Consider the following 16,913-nt stretch of genomic DNA (forward strand, 5'->3'; position numbering starts at 1 on the left):
CCGCTTTATCCTGTTCTACAGGGTCGCAGGCAAGCTGGAGCCTATCCCAGCTGACTACGGGCGAAAGGCGGGGTACACCCTGGACAAGTCGCCAGGTCATCACAGGGCTGACACATAGACACAGACAACCATTCACACTCACATTCACACCTACGCTCAATTTAGAGTCACCAGTTAACCTAACCTGCATGTCTTTGGACTGTGGGGGAAACCGGAGCACCCGGAGGAAACCCACGCGCACACGGGGAGAACATGCAAACTCCGCACAGAAAGGCCCTCGCCGGCCACGGGGATCTAACCCGGACCTTCTTGCTGTGAGGCGACAGCGCTAACCACTACACCATCGTGCCGCCACGTGTGAAATGTAAGGCATATAACACTAGTTTGTTTAGTCAGTTAGAGACCGTGTCATGGTACTCGACTGCCCCCACTGTCTGCAATGGTATTGCACCACACAGATATGTACTGGACATTTCTGAGGACATAAGTTGTGCTCCAAATGACTGCAGAATACGTGCAGGCACCAAGTATAATCTAGCCTTAAAGGTCCTAGGCAATGGTTGGAGGTGAAACGTAGCATATCAACTTTATTGTCTAGAAGAACGACCCAGAAAGCGAGTTCAATCTTCTTAGTGTCTAATTTGCACCCTAAAATTGAATAAAATGGTTAAAATATACTGTTTTGCCCAATTTCCGAAGGTTTGTTTACATCTCACTTATGCGCACTTTCACCGCCAGGGGACCGTCGTCGTGACGTCATTTAAGGCAAACAGACTGGGAGCAGTTCTGTGTTTACTTGCGAACTGAGCACACGTGTACGGACTTTGGTCGTGAGAGGTTGTGTAAAATGTCTGAAAGCGATGGCGATTTTGAAGTAGGAACTTTCCAAATTGAATATCGAGAGGTGAAACCATATATGTATGAACCTATGGCCGTTGCAAAGCAATCGGTGAATGTGGCTCACTGGTTTGACTGTGCGGCCTCGAAATCGGACAGCGACTCTGATCGCGGTGACCCTGGACCTCAACAAGACTCTTGCCCAAACGATTTATCCTGGTAGTTATGATAAATTCCTACTTTCGTCGTAATACTAAATAAGAGCCCTTTTGAAGAATAATTAAACCGCCCTCCCTAGTGGATATAGGTAACGATTACTGGACAGTGCGCCGGTAGGCCACATTAGCCTGCCATCCACGGTATTATACTATTTATAGCCTACTCTGAGCGAGGAAATATCCCTTTGTCTCATTTCCACAATGATTGTTCAGGATCCCTCAGGATTCTTGACATGTCAATTGCAAGCAAAAGTAAAAATGTTTACCTCCAATCTTCTCCTTTTTGCTTGAGCGTTGCTGTTCTGTTTCTTCTTTGACTGCCTGATTTTGTTTCACGCGCACAATCCACTCTCTCCGCCTCTTCTCCTCTTCCGGAAAAAAACAACCCTCTGGCTTCACGCGCACAATCCACTCTCTCCGCCTCTTCTCCTCTTTCGGAAAAAGCCAACCCTCTCGCTCCACCTCTTCTCTTCTTTCGGAAAAAGCCAACCCTCTCGCTCCGCCTCTTCTCCTTTTTCAGAAAAAGCCAATACACTCACTCCGCCTCTTCTCCTTTTTCGGAAAAAGCCAATCCTCTCGTTCCACCTCTTCTCCTCTTCCAGAAAAAGCCAATCCACTCTCTCCGACTCTTCTCCTCTCTCAGAAAAAGGTAAAAACTTCTTCCTGAACCGGTCCCGTTGTTACAGTTCACTGCACAAACAATAAGGCACGTTTTTTCTTTGGAAATTCCTGAACGCACGTCTGCAATCAAGCCGAACGGCACTGAAAATAAACGGAAGTGGACTCAACTCAAGCGGTTTGTTTGTCTCATGTCTTATTTTCATAGCGCCGAGTGGCCTATGAGCTTTAATTGCATTCCAGTACTTTTTTTTTTCTTATCTTGCATGTTCATTTCCCATAATTCTTTTTAACTTCATCTCAGTAGCTGATAACACAGCACAATTTCCTTTATTTTAAATGAGAGCGAGAGCGCTTGTGGATGACTATTTTGGTGAAGGAGACTTATCAAATTATTATGGGAATTCAGAACTCCACTGGAATCATTTTCTTTTCAACCTCTGTGTGTGTCGAGCTAACGGGGGGGGGGACAAATGTGGCCTTTGTTAGCAACAAGCTAACTTGCTGCATTCAGGGGTTGAGGAGACCACACCGAGATCCTGAATTGAGGGTGGGTGTAACGATTCGTTATGCTGGGGTAATGAGGAACTCTGAGACAGGCGTGACAGTTCAAGGGGTATTTTATTATTTCACCCTTTTCACTTTTCAGTGACTTCCTAAATATACACACCACACGCATTAGGGAACACAACTCACTCTCCCAATTGCAAGACACACAGAGACGCACGTTAATGGACAGCCAGTAACTAGACACGGGCGTAACTCATTACATGTTACCTGCTGGTTCAGCCTGACTCTTTGCCGTTCACAGCTGACACTTGACCACATCCTCGCTACCACAGTGCGTTTTCTTTGTTTTTCCTATGCTGATGGAAATTACAGTCTTTAGTCGAAGTTACAAATTAGTTACAAGTGGACACCAAAAAACTGGTATACTGCAGTTACTAGTTAATAGTCAAAAGAAATAATGTAGTTAAAATTATGAAAGGGAGAAATTCTTGGTGTTCATCTGTTATGTTTGTCACCTGGACTAAATATTCCATTTTAAATGCTTGTTCCATTGACTATTTCTTAATCATAGGTTATGTTTATGTTAACAATAAACACTGGGTTTCAATTATCAAGTTGGATATGAAATAATCCATCCATCCATTATCTCTAGCCGCTTTATCCTGTTCTACAGGGTCGCAGGCAAGCTGGAGCCTATCCCAGCTGACTACGGGCGAAAGGCGGGGTACACCCTGGACAAGTCGCCAGGTCATCACAGGGCTGACACATAGACACAGACAACCATTCACACTCACATTCACACCTACGGTCAATTTAGAGTCACCAGTTAACCTAACCTGCATGTCTTTGGACTGTGGGGGAAACCGGAGCACCCGGAGGAAACCCACGCGGACACGGGGAGAACATGCAAACTCCACACAGAAAGGCCCTCGCCGGCCACGGGGCTCGAACCCAGGACCTTCTTGCTGTGAGGCGACAGCGCTAACCACTACGCCACCGTGCAGCCTTGGACGTAAACTGTTCTTGGGAAAATTTTATGGCCAACACAGCAGCAGAAAGTGAGTAAGCGCATAAAGCTCCAGGCAGAAGTGGAATGTTCTCCAGAAGCACGGAGGAAATCTGTATTTTCAGAAAGTAACACTCCCTTTTTTTTTTTATCATGTGTCCTCATGAACTTTGTGTCTTTTTTCTCATAAGAACCGAGGTCTACTCCTTGGCTTTGGTCCTACTGCTGCCGGGGAAGGCTATTGAGCAAAAGTGTAGGAAAATAAACTCCTCTATGGGGGAGAGGAAGAAGCAATGCAGATGTAGATCACAGGTTTTTGTTTTTTTTTTAAAGACATTGCACAGTATTCTACCTCTATGTTTGCACATTGTTTGCCTCTCTTTTTTTTTAATGTTATCTTCATTTTTCACTCTACCTTTATATTTTGCATTCCATATGCACTTTATATTTTATATTTCATATTATATATATATATATATATATATATATATATATATATATATATATATATATATATATATATATTTTTTTTTTTTTTTTTTTCTTTTTATATTGGTAAGCGTAGTTTGGTCAGGCAGTTGCAAAATAAGAATTTCATTACCCAATAATAAACCGCTGTGTCTGTTATTGTGTATATGACAAATTTGAATCTTGAATGCTGTGGGTGAGATGACGTAAAATCTGAGTGAGAGCGAGTGCTTAATTAGCTCATTACTGTACATACTGGGGCCTGTGTCCAACCAAAACTCAAGAGGTGTGTGTGTGTGCGCGCGCACGCCTGCGTGTGTTGGTCAGTCATACTGTCACACACAGCCACATACACACGTGGTCCATTCAGGGTTTGGTTCTGTCAGTGCTGAGTTAAAGCAGACTTCCATCACTGAAGTGATGCTTGAATCAAAGCTGGAAAGATGTAGAGCATTCTGTAGGGTATTTGAGATTGGTCACAAACAGCAGCTCTGACAATACTGCAGCTGTAGGTCAGAGGTTTATTTTTAATGTGCTCGCTCTAATAACAATTATCCTTCCTATTGTAACAACTCATTCAAAGGGACTTGGATAGAGTGGACGCTTCACATAAATGGATTAAAACGGTACAACTCCAGGGTCAGAGCTTTGTGACATTCAGAGGTAAAACTGTACCTTTAAGTGAAGGCATTTGTGGTTTCTCAGTATTATAACAATCCATCCATCCATTATCCGTAACCGCTTATCCTGTGCAGGGTTGCAGGCAAGCTGGAGCCTATCCCAGCTGACTTTGGGCGAGAGGCAGGGTACACCCTGGACAAGTCGCCAGATCATCGCAGGGCTGACACATAGACACAAACAACCATTCACACTCGCATTCACACCTACGGCCAATTTAGAGTCACCAGTTAACCTAACCTGCATGTCTTTGGACTGTGGGGGAAACCGGAGCACCCGGAGGAAACCCACGCGGACACGGGGAGAACATGCAAACTCCACACAGAAAGGCCCTCGCCAGCCGCTATGCTCGAACCCGGAACCTTCTTGTTGTGGGGCGACGGTGCTAAACACTACACCACCGTGCCGCCAGTATCCTAACAAGCTGTGGCTTATTCATACATGTCAACCTTTGGTCAATCAAACCTGTATAACCAACCTCCAAAATCCGTATTTCCCTTATAAAATCCGTATAAGATGCAAATTAAAATAATTTACCTAAAATTTGAATGATAATTAACAATGATATATCCCAGTTACTTTTTATTCAATATTAAGAACAGTAAACCTTTAGAATGAATACAAAGCTCCAATGTTTGACAAAAACACAGTGTTATCAGCGTAGTTACGAAGGAAATACTTCGTTGTTTGGAGACAGGTTTCACCGAGCGGCTATTATGCACGAGACTTCATATTAGCCACAAAGTCAGGAAAATCTCTTCATAAAATTACGTTATAATGACCAAATACAATGAAAAGTATTTTTCCAGTCTCACCTGTGAAAGGTAATCCCATGTGATCTCGTTTGGACGGTAAACCTGTTGGTACAGTTAAACGCAGCACATGAATGAGGCATCTTTATTCTCGGCTACTGTCTAGACGCTATACCAGAGACGGTTGGAGATTGCCACATCCAATATGGCGGCGAGGATGACGTATGATTCTACGCAGAAGGCGGCGTCTATGTTTATATGTCTATGACTTCACGGTTGGCGGGATCAAAAGTGGAACGAAGTCTCGCTACCACAAGATAACGCGCGATTTCATAAGACTCTTTACTGGCTGTCTGTGGTGTACAGTACGTTTGTAAATGTTATGCGCTCTTTTATCATGGGAATTGTTATGCGCTCTTTTATCGTGGGAATTGATTATAGCTCTAAATAAATATTGAAGTTTTTTTTAAAGAATCCGTATAACTTTATTTATACGCCCGTATACTACATTTATTGAATCAAATCCGTATAAAATACGGACATTCCGTATAGGTTGACATGTATGCTTATTAGCTTAAAATAAAAAGAGAGAGAGATGGGTGAGGGAATGATTACTGTGATGCAAGTGGTGTTCCACGACATTAAATGTTATAAACTACAATGTTATAAACTATAAATGGATAAAAAACGTGCTGTAGCTTCAATAAATAAATTGTAATCATTGCAGTGGTATAATGGAATAAAAACGTGCTGTTAGAGGAGAATAATCAATTACAGGGTGGTTACAGTAACTCTGTCCAATTACTAAATTGATTATTTTACTGTAACAGCACAACACTGAGTGTTTTATTCCTTATTTTATCACACTTGTGAAAAATTAATGACCTTCTCCCTTTCTGTCTACTCTCTGTTCTTCTTCCATCTTTCTTTGTATTCTTTTGTTCTGTCCATGTCTCTTTGTTCTGCTGTTGTGTAGGAAGCAGACGAATCTGTGGGCTCAAGGAGATGCACTTCGCTCAAAGCAGCAGAAATCGCGGATGTGTGTGGAAACCAGTGTTCCTCGCCTCATCTCTAGCATGGATGACCTGACCATCAGCAACAGCGTCTTCAGATCTGGCAGCATGGAAGAGGTGAGAGGAAGTGGTAGAAGCTTTCCTTTCACTCCTTGGCATTCATTTATCAGACTGCAGCAGATTTCTCAGATTTTGTTCAGATGCTTTTGCTTTGCTCTCATTAAAAGTGATCATACACACATGCAGTATATATGAACAAAATGAAAATCATGTCCAAATTCACACTTCATATATGGTTTTTATGTTTGTTTGTCTTTATCGCAATACTGATTCCATGTGATAAAGTGGTACTCAAATGATACCATCATAGTGAAAAAAAAAATCCTGGATGTTTAATTATGAAAAACAGGAACTGGCCCTATTTGGAGTGGATTAGTTTATCAAGAAGATGCCTGTAATACTGTGAGTTTCTAGTTGGTTATATTTTCTATGAACCTGGATGTTTTTGTCATATGATCATATAATCATGCTGATCATTTATAACATGGTGCCCAAATGGTCAAAGAGGCACTGAAGTAGAAAATAGATTTCTCTTATTTCTGTTTGGGGTGAGCCAGAGTTCCAGCAACAACATGAAAATACAATAAAACAATAATCACAAAGTATACGAGAAGCATCCATTTTCTGTTTGGGAAGTGTTTAATATCTGGAGGAGAGTCACTGATATACAAACTACGAGACTAAATACGGCATGTAGCAGCAGTCAAACATCGCTTTTTCAACCTGAGGTGACGTCTGCATAGAAAATCAAGGACGTGTGTATCTGGACTAAAATTATCAGAGGACTGCTGTGTTTTGGTGGAAAAAGTAAGCAATTTGGCCTGTAATTTTCTCAGAGGGGGACAGAGGAAAACATTGACATGGCCAATCCAGATGAAAATAAAATCACAGAAGAGCACCTGTAAAATATGAAATCACCCTGTGTAAATTAAATCCTGTCCAGATTGGGCCAATGACGACTTTAAACACATGGCAAATAAGAAATATGCAATTTTGACACAGAATAATGCACAGCATTAATCAAGAGCTTGAATTTTTGTATTTGGACTTTTCCGTTATTATACATTTGGCAAAGTATGTGGTCAAATTGAAATTTTCATTGTTTAGATAAGGATTTTTTTTGAAAGAATTCAACTGCAGTAGCATCCGGTGTGTGTGTGTAATAAATATATATTATAGGCTCAATACTGAGTGGCTCCTTGCAGTTTTATCATCACTCCTATTAAACAGAGGAAGTCATTCATTTGTTTATTTGTTATTGAGTACATAAAAGTACGAGTCGTGTGGAAAGGTGGTAGAGACTTTTCACACCAGCAGGATTTTGTCTGTAATTCCTGCAAGCTACTAATGTTCAGTCAATAACTGGGGTCATTTGAGAGCTCGGTGGAGTGAAAGCAGTGTTTTAGGTCAAGGTGCTTCGCATGGCTGTGACTATGCAGTGTATGTCTGACTCATTTTACAGAATGGTGAATACAGTGAAAACAGTCTCAGCATGACTCAAGGAGACAAACTGCGTGCCTTAAAGGGCCGGAGGCAGCCCAGGTCGTCCACCTCCACAACTCTGAGGTAAGACCAGCCTATAATTCCAAACAAATTCAGAGACTCCTTTAAGTTTTGTAGATCAATGATTGAAAATAAGCTGGAGTCACTGAAGGGGAAACTCTTAACATATGCAAAAAAAAAAAACCCTATCTGTAACTCCAGTTTTCTAAACAGAAACAGTGGAATACACAATATGCACCACCAAGAAATTAAAAAAAAATTAAAAACGTTGGAAGATATTTCATTTGATTTGTACATTATCGAATGTCTTTCTTTCTAACAAACTTAATTTTTATCTTTTAAAAAAAGTTTTAACACTAAAATGGAGGAAAATGTAAAAATTCTGGATAAAGATTCAAGATTAATTACAAAATATTAACATCAAATCAGCAGCTTCCAGATTTCAGTCATATGGAGTAACACGCGTGCCATAAAAAGAATAAATCTGTAAAAGAATATAAGAAAATAAATGTAGAAAAAGAATAAGAAAATGAATACAAATAAATGAATACAAAAATAAATGTAGAAATTTTATGCAGAATGCAGTGTTTCTTTATTGCTTTTGCTATTCCCTATTACTTTTCCTTATTGTTTTTTTTTTATTTTTCCCTATTGCTTTTTATTTCTCTCTGTTCTTTTATTTTCTTAATCTTTATTTTTTAAAAGTAATTTCTACATTTATTTTCCAATTCTTGTTTTTTTTTTAATTCATATTCTTATTCTTTTTGAACATTTATTCTCTTAATATTTTACAGATGTATTCTTTTTTTTTTTATAGCACTCCTGTGACGCCATAGCGTCAGCTTGTCATTATTTTAAAAAAGGGGGGGGGGGGGGGGGGGTATTGCAATATCCACGATATCTCAAAGTATACTGTAGCTTTACGCAATATCAATATTAGCTTGTATTATCATATCACTTGGCACAATTTGTGGTGTTTTTAGAACTCAATCAGCTTTTGAGACTAATGGTACGTGTTCCTGTGCCTCTCAAACAAAAGATGTGGAGCTAAAGTAATTACACGGGAGCTGGGTGCCGAGTGTGCGGTTGCCATAGTAACATGCAGTGTCACTTTTCTCTCATGGATGTTGTCTTTGTTCCTTAACAAAGGTAGCGCCTGAAACATCATTCCTTTTAATGATGTTCTGTCTTTGTAAGCTGTTAATGTTTTTATTTGGTTGATAAAAGCATTAAGGAAATGCTGATCCTTTTTTCTGTTTTTGGCTGAATACTGAGAACTCTGCTGATTTAATGCTGCAGCTTAATAATTGCAGAAGCTGTTTAACAGGTGTGCGAGAGGGTCTCCTTTTCGGTTAACGAGGAGTTTAAGATGAAGATAATGGTGCTGAAGAACAAAAAATAATCCACTCAAAACAATCTTATGTCTTTTTATAATTGATGTGATTTTCAGTAACATCCAAGATTTACTTTGTAATGAAATTTGAGTCAGAATTTCTGTTTAAATTTTCACTGGCATGTTCTGTGCTCTATTGTCACTTTCTGAAACTATCCACAATGCTGTTCGACTGCCTGTTGATAGTGGTGCAACGGCATTTACCCACACTTCGTCTCTACATAAAGAGATCAATGCAGTGATGCTTTAGTCCTATAGTCTGTCCAGCTCTCTCACCTCATCTGTACATTCTGCTCAAACAGACCAGTTTTCAAAGCTTTCCTGCTAATATGGCCATCAAAGCCATTACGCTCATCATCTCATAGATCGCTGTCTAGCTGAGCCTCCGAGTCTGCAGCTGAGCATCTGTTGTAGCGTACAGTACCAGTCAAAAGTTTGGACACGCCTTCTAATTCAATGGTTTTTCTTGATATCAATTCATTAAAGGACATGGGACATGGATTTTTTTCTGGGTATAATTATGTATAAAGGACATAAGAAATGCCATCTAAATCACTGCAGGGCGTCAAAAATGTGAAAATCATCACATTATTCAACTTTTTTATACATCAGCGTAAAACAATGATTCGTTAATTAGCTAAGCGGTCACGTGACCCATGATGTCACACAAACTTTTCAAGGAGCCAGCGCTTGGGTATCTAATGTAAACAGGTTACCGAAATGGACACCATCGACAGTGACATTCCCGATGTTTCACAGAGATGTGAGGTTAGACCCTGTCAATTCGAACCGATAGCTGGAAATTCACATGAACATAGATCTTGTCTTTATTCTGACGGGTCAGATGATTCTGAGAGTGAGAGTTCATTCAATCCCCATGAAACTGAAAGCGGTCGGCTTGATAACACATCCTGGTAAGTTAAAAACAATTCTGCTCAAAGGCTAATGATCTGTTGAAAGAAGTATTATTTTTGTATCATACATTGAAAGTTCATCATAGATCTAGCTAAAGTCCGTTGCGAGCTAGTTTTTTTTTTTTTTGCTGATATTTTTCGAGATTGATTGAGATACAATGCTTCCAGAGTCCGAGATGAAAACATTCAAAATGGCGAAACGAGTCAGAATTATGATAATCAATAATTGATACACCCAAAATTATAATACTAATCCTTACCGCATGAGGCCCATGGTAAAACCACACTTCCAGCAGGGGCTGCCGTCTGCCTCCCAAGCCGGCCGAGAGCGCTCCTCGTCGGGCACGGCCAGGCGGGCGAATGCCCTGGTCCGTCCGCCCTGTCTAAAAAATAATGGTACAACTCCGAGTGAAGGTATCAATGCGCTGTCGAAGCGCGCAGAAGGTGTTAGTATGCCTGTCATTATAGTGCGGACTTTTCATAGCATAGAAAATCGCCACGTTTCAATTTCTGTAACTGAACTTTGTTTCATGTCACTGGTCATATAAACCTATGTAAACAGGAAAAACGTGGAAGAGTTTGGTCGCATCTAACTACAGCCCCAAAAAATACCATTGGCCATGCTGAGCCTAGCTACATTGCTAACAGGAGTGACAGCGCGTCTGACTGACTGGGAGGTCGCAATACACCATGATGTTCAATGTACGTTAAACACTCTAAAAACGAAACAATTTTCTTGTCATCCAAGACACAAAAACTATTTTGTCGCATTCGTCATCATCACGATTCACACTTCTCAATATTCATCTACCCGCTTGTGCTGTACCCGAAAGTTTTTGTGACGTATGATCACGTGACAGCGGCTCTTCCGGTTGTAAAATATGCATATCGGAGCTCGAGCAGAAATGCCATATAATCATCACGAATATAACGATTTTGCTGAATTTAATAGATAATTTTGTATTTGTTGATGCAATTATTTCATATTTTTAATGGAAAGAAACTGATATAGCGTGCATTTATGTTTCATGTCCCATGTCCTTTAAAAGACACTTTGTGTCTTAAAGTAATGATGTACTGTACTGTCGTTTCTCTTTACTTAGTTGAGCGGTTCTTGACATAATATGGATGTACCGGTAATCTTCCATCACCATTAATCAGACTCGGGTTTGATCGTTTTGCCATTCACCTCCCGTGGCATTCCATTCACAAACCGGCGCTCGACAATGCCCCCACCTGCACAGTGGATTGCTACAGTTGCGGAATCGGGCTATTTACTGTATTTTTATTATTTATTATTTACTGTTTGATCTCAGATGCATTAAGAAGGCAAGAGATTGCACTAATTAACTTTTGACGAGGCACACCTGTTAATTGAAAAGCATTCCAGGTGACTCCCTCATGAAGCTGGTTAAGATAATGCCAATAGTTTTAACTGACGTCACAGCATTCCGGGGAACGCCCCCCAGCTGCCATCTTGGAGGTCAAACAAAACGGACCATCGCCACTACCAGCTACGTTATCTCGGACAAATTTATGAAGTCATATAGTCAGTTTTCTAAAATAAAGATCAATGTCGGCAAAATCAAGCAAACAGAAGTATATAGATACATTAGACGACATCTCACGACAACGGTATGCAGCCAAACTGGCCTTGATTAGGGGAATTGACCCCTACGAAGTGGACACAGATGCATTTTCAAGTGACTATGCAGGGCTGCCGAAGCCTGAAACTGCCAAAGCCTGAAACTGACTTCATCAAACTTTAAAGGCTGTCTGATATATACAACTTTATATATTCACAGCGCGCCTTTTGGCGGATGCCGCCTGAATCGCGCAGATCCGGGGGTTTTTTTAGGGGGGGCGTTGGAGTGTCTGTCTGTAATTTCAAAGTAAATTCTGTATTAAGATTACTAAATAAGCAAATCCGTTACAGTCCATGAAACGGGAAGTATAAGGATAAGAAAAAAACAGTTTAAATCGGGAAGCTGCGCACATTTGCGCAGTCCTGCACACCGCTCGGGCTGCGCAAATGTGCGCAGCTTCCCGATTTAAATTGTTTTTTTTCTTATCCTTATACTTCCTGTTTCATGGACTGTAACGGATTTGCTTATTTAGTAATCTTAATACAGAATTTACTTTGAAATTACAATCAGACACTCCAACGCCCCCCCCTAAAAAAAAAAAATCTGCGTGATTCAGGCGGCATCCGCCAAAAGGCGCGCTGTTTGCATCCCAAACACAAATTAAATCATACAGAATAGACCTAAAATGTTTTTCAAAAATGACCCTTGCGTGAGTGAAGTGACAAGTTTCAAATAGAAACGTGACAAACGAGCGATATTAAGTGTATATTACAATGTAAACGTACACTCAGCGGTTCCAGTTAGGCATTCTCCAGAGATTTTCACATGATGTTTTGGTTTCCAAAAACAAACTTGAACACAATTGATTGTTTATTTAAACAACTTACCACTTATAAAATGATCGGAGCAGACTTTGCTGTGTTTGGAAGGCTGATAATCCTTGCGGTTGATTCTCGCAAGCCATAGATTTCTCCTTTGTATGCTGAGTTTGTTTGCTCGCCTTCGTGCTCCCGTACAGTGGGAATTCCATAAAAGCTCCGCTTGACTTCATCATCTGACCTATTACGACAGCCGTGAATACAACAGGTGTGCACCATTGCTAGCTTTAAATAGTAGTAATGTAACTATAAATGTAAATAATATATAAATGAATGTAACTCGCGCGCTACAATGTGTGCTCAGTGACCCGTACGGGAAGCTAGCCCTCCAAGATGGCCGCCACCAGGGAATCCCCGACTCTGTGACGTCATGTGAAAACTATCTATAGTGTGTAAAGTGTCGTCAAGGTAAAGAGTGGCTACTTTGATGAATCTAAAATATGAAACATGTATAATATATGGTAAATACAGAAATACCTATGAATGAGTAGGTGTGTCCAAACTTTTGACTGGTATTGCAACTTGGTTTTGTATAGCTGCTTTGCATTCTTCAATCCAGCATTTGCGCCAACAGTTCTTATGCAGTTTCTCATTACTGTGATGTTGAATGTAGTTAAGAAATGGCGAGGGATGGGAAAAAAACTCTTGTTCTTTTGTTTTTAACCCTTATTTTTGAAATTGTTTAATTTTTTTCTCCTGTTAAACTCCGTTGTAACCGTCAGTGGTGAGCAGTGTGGCTCAGGTCATACTGGTTTGTTTATAAAGCTCAGAAGCAAGCACACAGCTGATGAATGCATAATTCATTTCACTGTTGAGTGTGTGAACCCTTTGCTTTTTTTTTTTTTTTTTCCCCATTGCTTCATTACTCAAAAACATGGAAATGCACACCAGATTCACAACACAGACTTTTTGAACTATAAAATGCAGGCTAAAAAGAGCACACTAAATTAAAGCATACTTTTTTTTTTTTAAAATTAAATTTATAACATGAACACTAGCTGCTGTCTTGTTTCCTTCTATTTGTCTCAACAAACTTTCCATGACCAATATTTACCACACAACAACAAATAGTACTTAAGAGCGTCATTTCTTCCCCACCTTCAAGCACACATTATGCAGCACAGGGCACTTATCACCCTTCTCAAGACCCATGGCTCACAAAATTCACAAAGCGGCCACTAGAAGAGCAGTACAATCACATGCAGATATCGATGGTGCTCGTGATGATGCTCATGATGATGCGCCTGGCCCGTTTTTTAGCACTTTGTGCGAAATTAATTAAGGGCTGAACACTTGTTCAAAAGGAGGTTGTTGAATTTACATCAGAGCCTCAAGAAGAGGCCTCTTACACCAGAATGGTCCTCCTACTCATTTTACTGCGCTGTGCAAGAGAGAGGCAAAGTTACGCAGAAAAGCATGGATGGATTAATGAAAGACATCTACGCAGATGGCCCCTTTGCTTGAAAAGGCACAAAATGTGCGAAATGACGGAGTTTGAATGAAAGGGATGGATGAAGATGAAATAAGAGCACATTGCAGCTGCCTTTTTTTTTTAAACCCCATTCATCTGTTGTTTTTTTTTTCTTAGTGAGAGGAAGGGAAATCTTCATGATGGAAAATGAGTAGTAGCAGAACACAGTGCTTGCTCTCTCTCTCTTCCACCTTGACTGTGTTTATTACCAGTGCTTCCTTATTGTTCCTCCCAGGCTATTTCTGGCTCTTTCATAACCCCTTTCTGAGCCAAAGTAGGACCTTGAAGAATCAATTTTGTAATCATTTTAACCGTTACGCAGTTCATGGGGGGGAAAAAAATGTGCAGTGTCAAATTCACTCTGAATGTTTGACACTTTGCTTTTGTCACTGTTGAAAAGAAATGTGCACCATTTTAATTTTGTGCGTAATTAGTTTTATTCAGTTATGTAAAAGGAAAGTTTAGCACAGGAAGTTTTTGCAATTTCCTCTGATTGAGAGCTGGAAAGTTTTGCCAGATGCATTTCCCATGATGATGGAAAATTCCAGAAACTTTGATCTTTTATGAAATGGCTGACTGCTTCTACGTACATGGTGGACAGTGTGTTTTACATAAGGGATGCACAATATGGACAGAATATTAAAGCTATTCCATGACATTGAGTTGTCCATGAGCTGATACGCGTCTCATTGGCTGTAAGCCATGTCCGACGAGATTGAGTGGAATAACTGTTTTATTCTATCCACATTCGTTGGATTTTGAGATATACAGTATATAGTGACATTCAAGCTTGAGGCCAGCAGATACAGCATGTTACAGGTGTTGTTCAACATGCACCATATTTGTATCTTAATGGTACAGCAAGAAAAAATATATTTCAGCATTTGTTGGCATTTTTAGTATGTGCAGTTCAAATTCTTTCTCTCCAAGAAACATTAGATACATCATTCATTAAATTTAAACAAGTATGTTGATGAATTTGACTTCAGTTAGTACTTTCTTCAGGTGATATTGTCTATATTACATTTAACGACTCAATTCAAAAGACTGCTTTATTTTGGTCTGATGATACGAGGAAATGATTTTGTGCATGACAAAACGTTTAGCTTTTCTCAAATGTGTACGTGTTTCACCATAGACTGACTGGCTGCAGTACTCATGACCCAGGTTCACCCCTCAAATCCTCCAAATTGCCATCCTCCTCTTCTACCTCTGCCTTGGCCAAGAGAATTGGCCGAATCTCCTCTTCGTCTTCAAACAACCTAAAGAGGTGAGCGTTCCTTTCCCTAGTCCTTTATATCCCTCCATTCCCGCTCTGTCCTTCAATTTCCCATTGTTTAGGCTGTTCAGATAATTCTGCTTTCACTTTCACTAACATCTCATCTCATCATCTCTAGCCGCTTTATCCAAAGACATGCAGGTTAGGTTAACTGGTGACTCTAAATTGAGCGTAGGTGTGAATGTGAGTGTGAATGGTTGTCTGTGTCTATGTGTCAGCCCTGTGATGACCTGGCGACTTGTCCAGGGTGTACCCCGCCTTTCGCCCGTAGTCAGCTGGGATAGGCTCCAGCTTGCCTGCGACCCTGTAGAACAGGATAAAGCGGCTACAGAGATGATGATGACTTTCACTCAGGCCCGGCGCCATGGGGGGGCGAAAGGGGGCGTCGCCCCCTCGTGGCTACAGCCCCGCCCCCTCAACGGAGACTCAGATCACTTAATTGTTTTCTTATGAAAATATAATGTATTATAGACGTATTAATAATTTGCATTTTCAAATACGAAATATTAAGTGGTTGCGCATTGCACAAAAATACATTTCACATAAATCCCTACTAAAACTGGCACGGTAGAACAAATCTGATTGGTTGTTATGATTCTTACGTTGCAATCGTAGAATTCAACTGTATTAAGGTAGGATTATTTCAAAAAGCCTGAATTTAATATTAACCCTGTTTTAGACATGTGTATCAATCCTAACTACTGGGGACTAGCTATTGTGGGTGTATGTGTGAAATGCTGACACAGCCGCGCACACACAGACCTGTGATAAGGACAAGGGGAGGGGTCGTGCGGGCGGGGGTTTTACATGCACACTTAAAAGTGCACTGTCTCTGCAATATCCTGCAATATGCAGTCAGTTTATGGGAGTAGTCTTTCCCCTTCCGAATTAAACCAATTCAATCACAATATTGTGAATCCATTTTCTTTCTTTGTAGGCTAAGTTTATCTCCGTTTATGTTGGTGTATGTGTTCATATATGGTCCGCTTTGTGCGCAAATAGCGTAAGAATGTGTCGTTGACGTCACCCCCCATGCAGCGGGGGTGAAAATTCATCACTTCAGAGTGTTTAGTCCCCTACACGCCTAAGCTGGGATCGCGGATTAAGTGGTTAGCGTTGACTCGGTGCGAGTCAGGAAGGCTATTACTGGTGCAGCCGTGGGGCCTGTTTTTTTTTAAATTATGATTTTGGCCGCCGAGCCAAGTACCTTAGACTTGCATTGACGTTTTGTTTTCATGCCGTGGAGCTATTTGTATGTATTTTAAATGTAAAGGACTTGCCTGTAGGTTTGTGTGTGTTGTTTTATGTTTGGCATCTTTCCGGTTGTAACGCGTGTCTGTGAGAAAATCGGAGGGGAGGGGTAACAGGTGGGCACGGGGGCTGATAAAGCGCGACTGCCCTGGTAATATGCCACATGATTTTCCCGGACTAAAGCAACCTTCGGGGCCGTGGTGGTTTTGTGGTTGGCGCAGTTAATTGTTTGAAACACGTTGTCAGACCGCCATCACTACTACACTATATGAAAAAATATTTGCCCCCTTGCGATTTCTAATTGCCCCCTTAGGCCAAGTTTACATTAGACCGTATCTGTCTCGTTTTCTTCGCGGATGCACTGTCCGTTTACATTAAAACGCCTGGAAACGCCGGGAAATGGGAATCCGCCAGCGTCCACGTATTCAATCCAGATCGTGTCTGATCCGGTGCTGTGTAAACATTGAGAATACGCGGA

At 40.7% G+C, this 16,913-nt stretch overlaps 1 protein-coding gene across 2 annotated transcripts in view; it reads left to right on the top strand.

The window, feature by feature from the left end:
• The window catches only part of cdc14ab (cell division cycle 14Ab), a 106,167-nt gene that overhangs the window by 67,274 nt on the left and 21,980 nt on the right, over window positions 1-16,913 (top strand). For both annotated transcript variants that reach the window (XM_060941219.1, XM_060941220.1), the window contains exons 11-13: window positions 6,064-6,217; window positions 7,623-7,726; window positions 15,044-15,175. In XM_060941219.1, coding sequence (XP_060797202.1) covers window positions 6,064-6,217; window positions 7,623-7,726; window positions 15,044-15,175 — 390 coding nt within the window. The remainder of the gene's footprint in view (window positions 1-6,063; window positions 6,218-7,622; window positions 7,727-15,043; window positions 15,176-16,913) is intronic.

The sequence above is a fragment of the Neoarius graeffei genome, chromosome 15 (assembly GCF_027579695.1).
Source record: "Neoarius graeffei isolate fNeoGra1 chromosome 15, fNeoGra1.pri, whole genome shotgun sequence".
Classification (NCBI taxonomy): domain Eukaryota; kingdom Metazoa; phylum Chordata; class Actinopteri; order Siluriformes; family Ariidae; genus Neoarius; species Neoarius graeffei.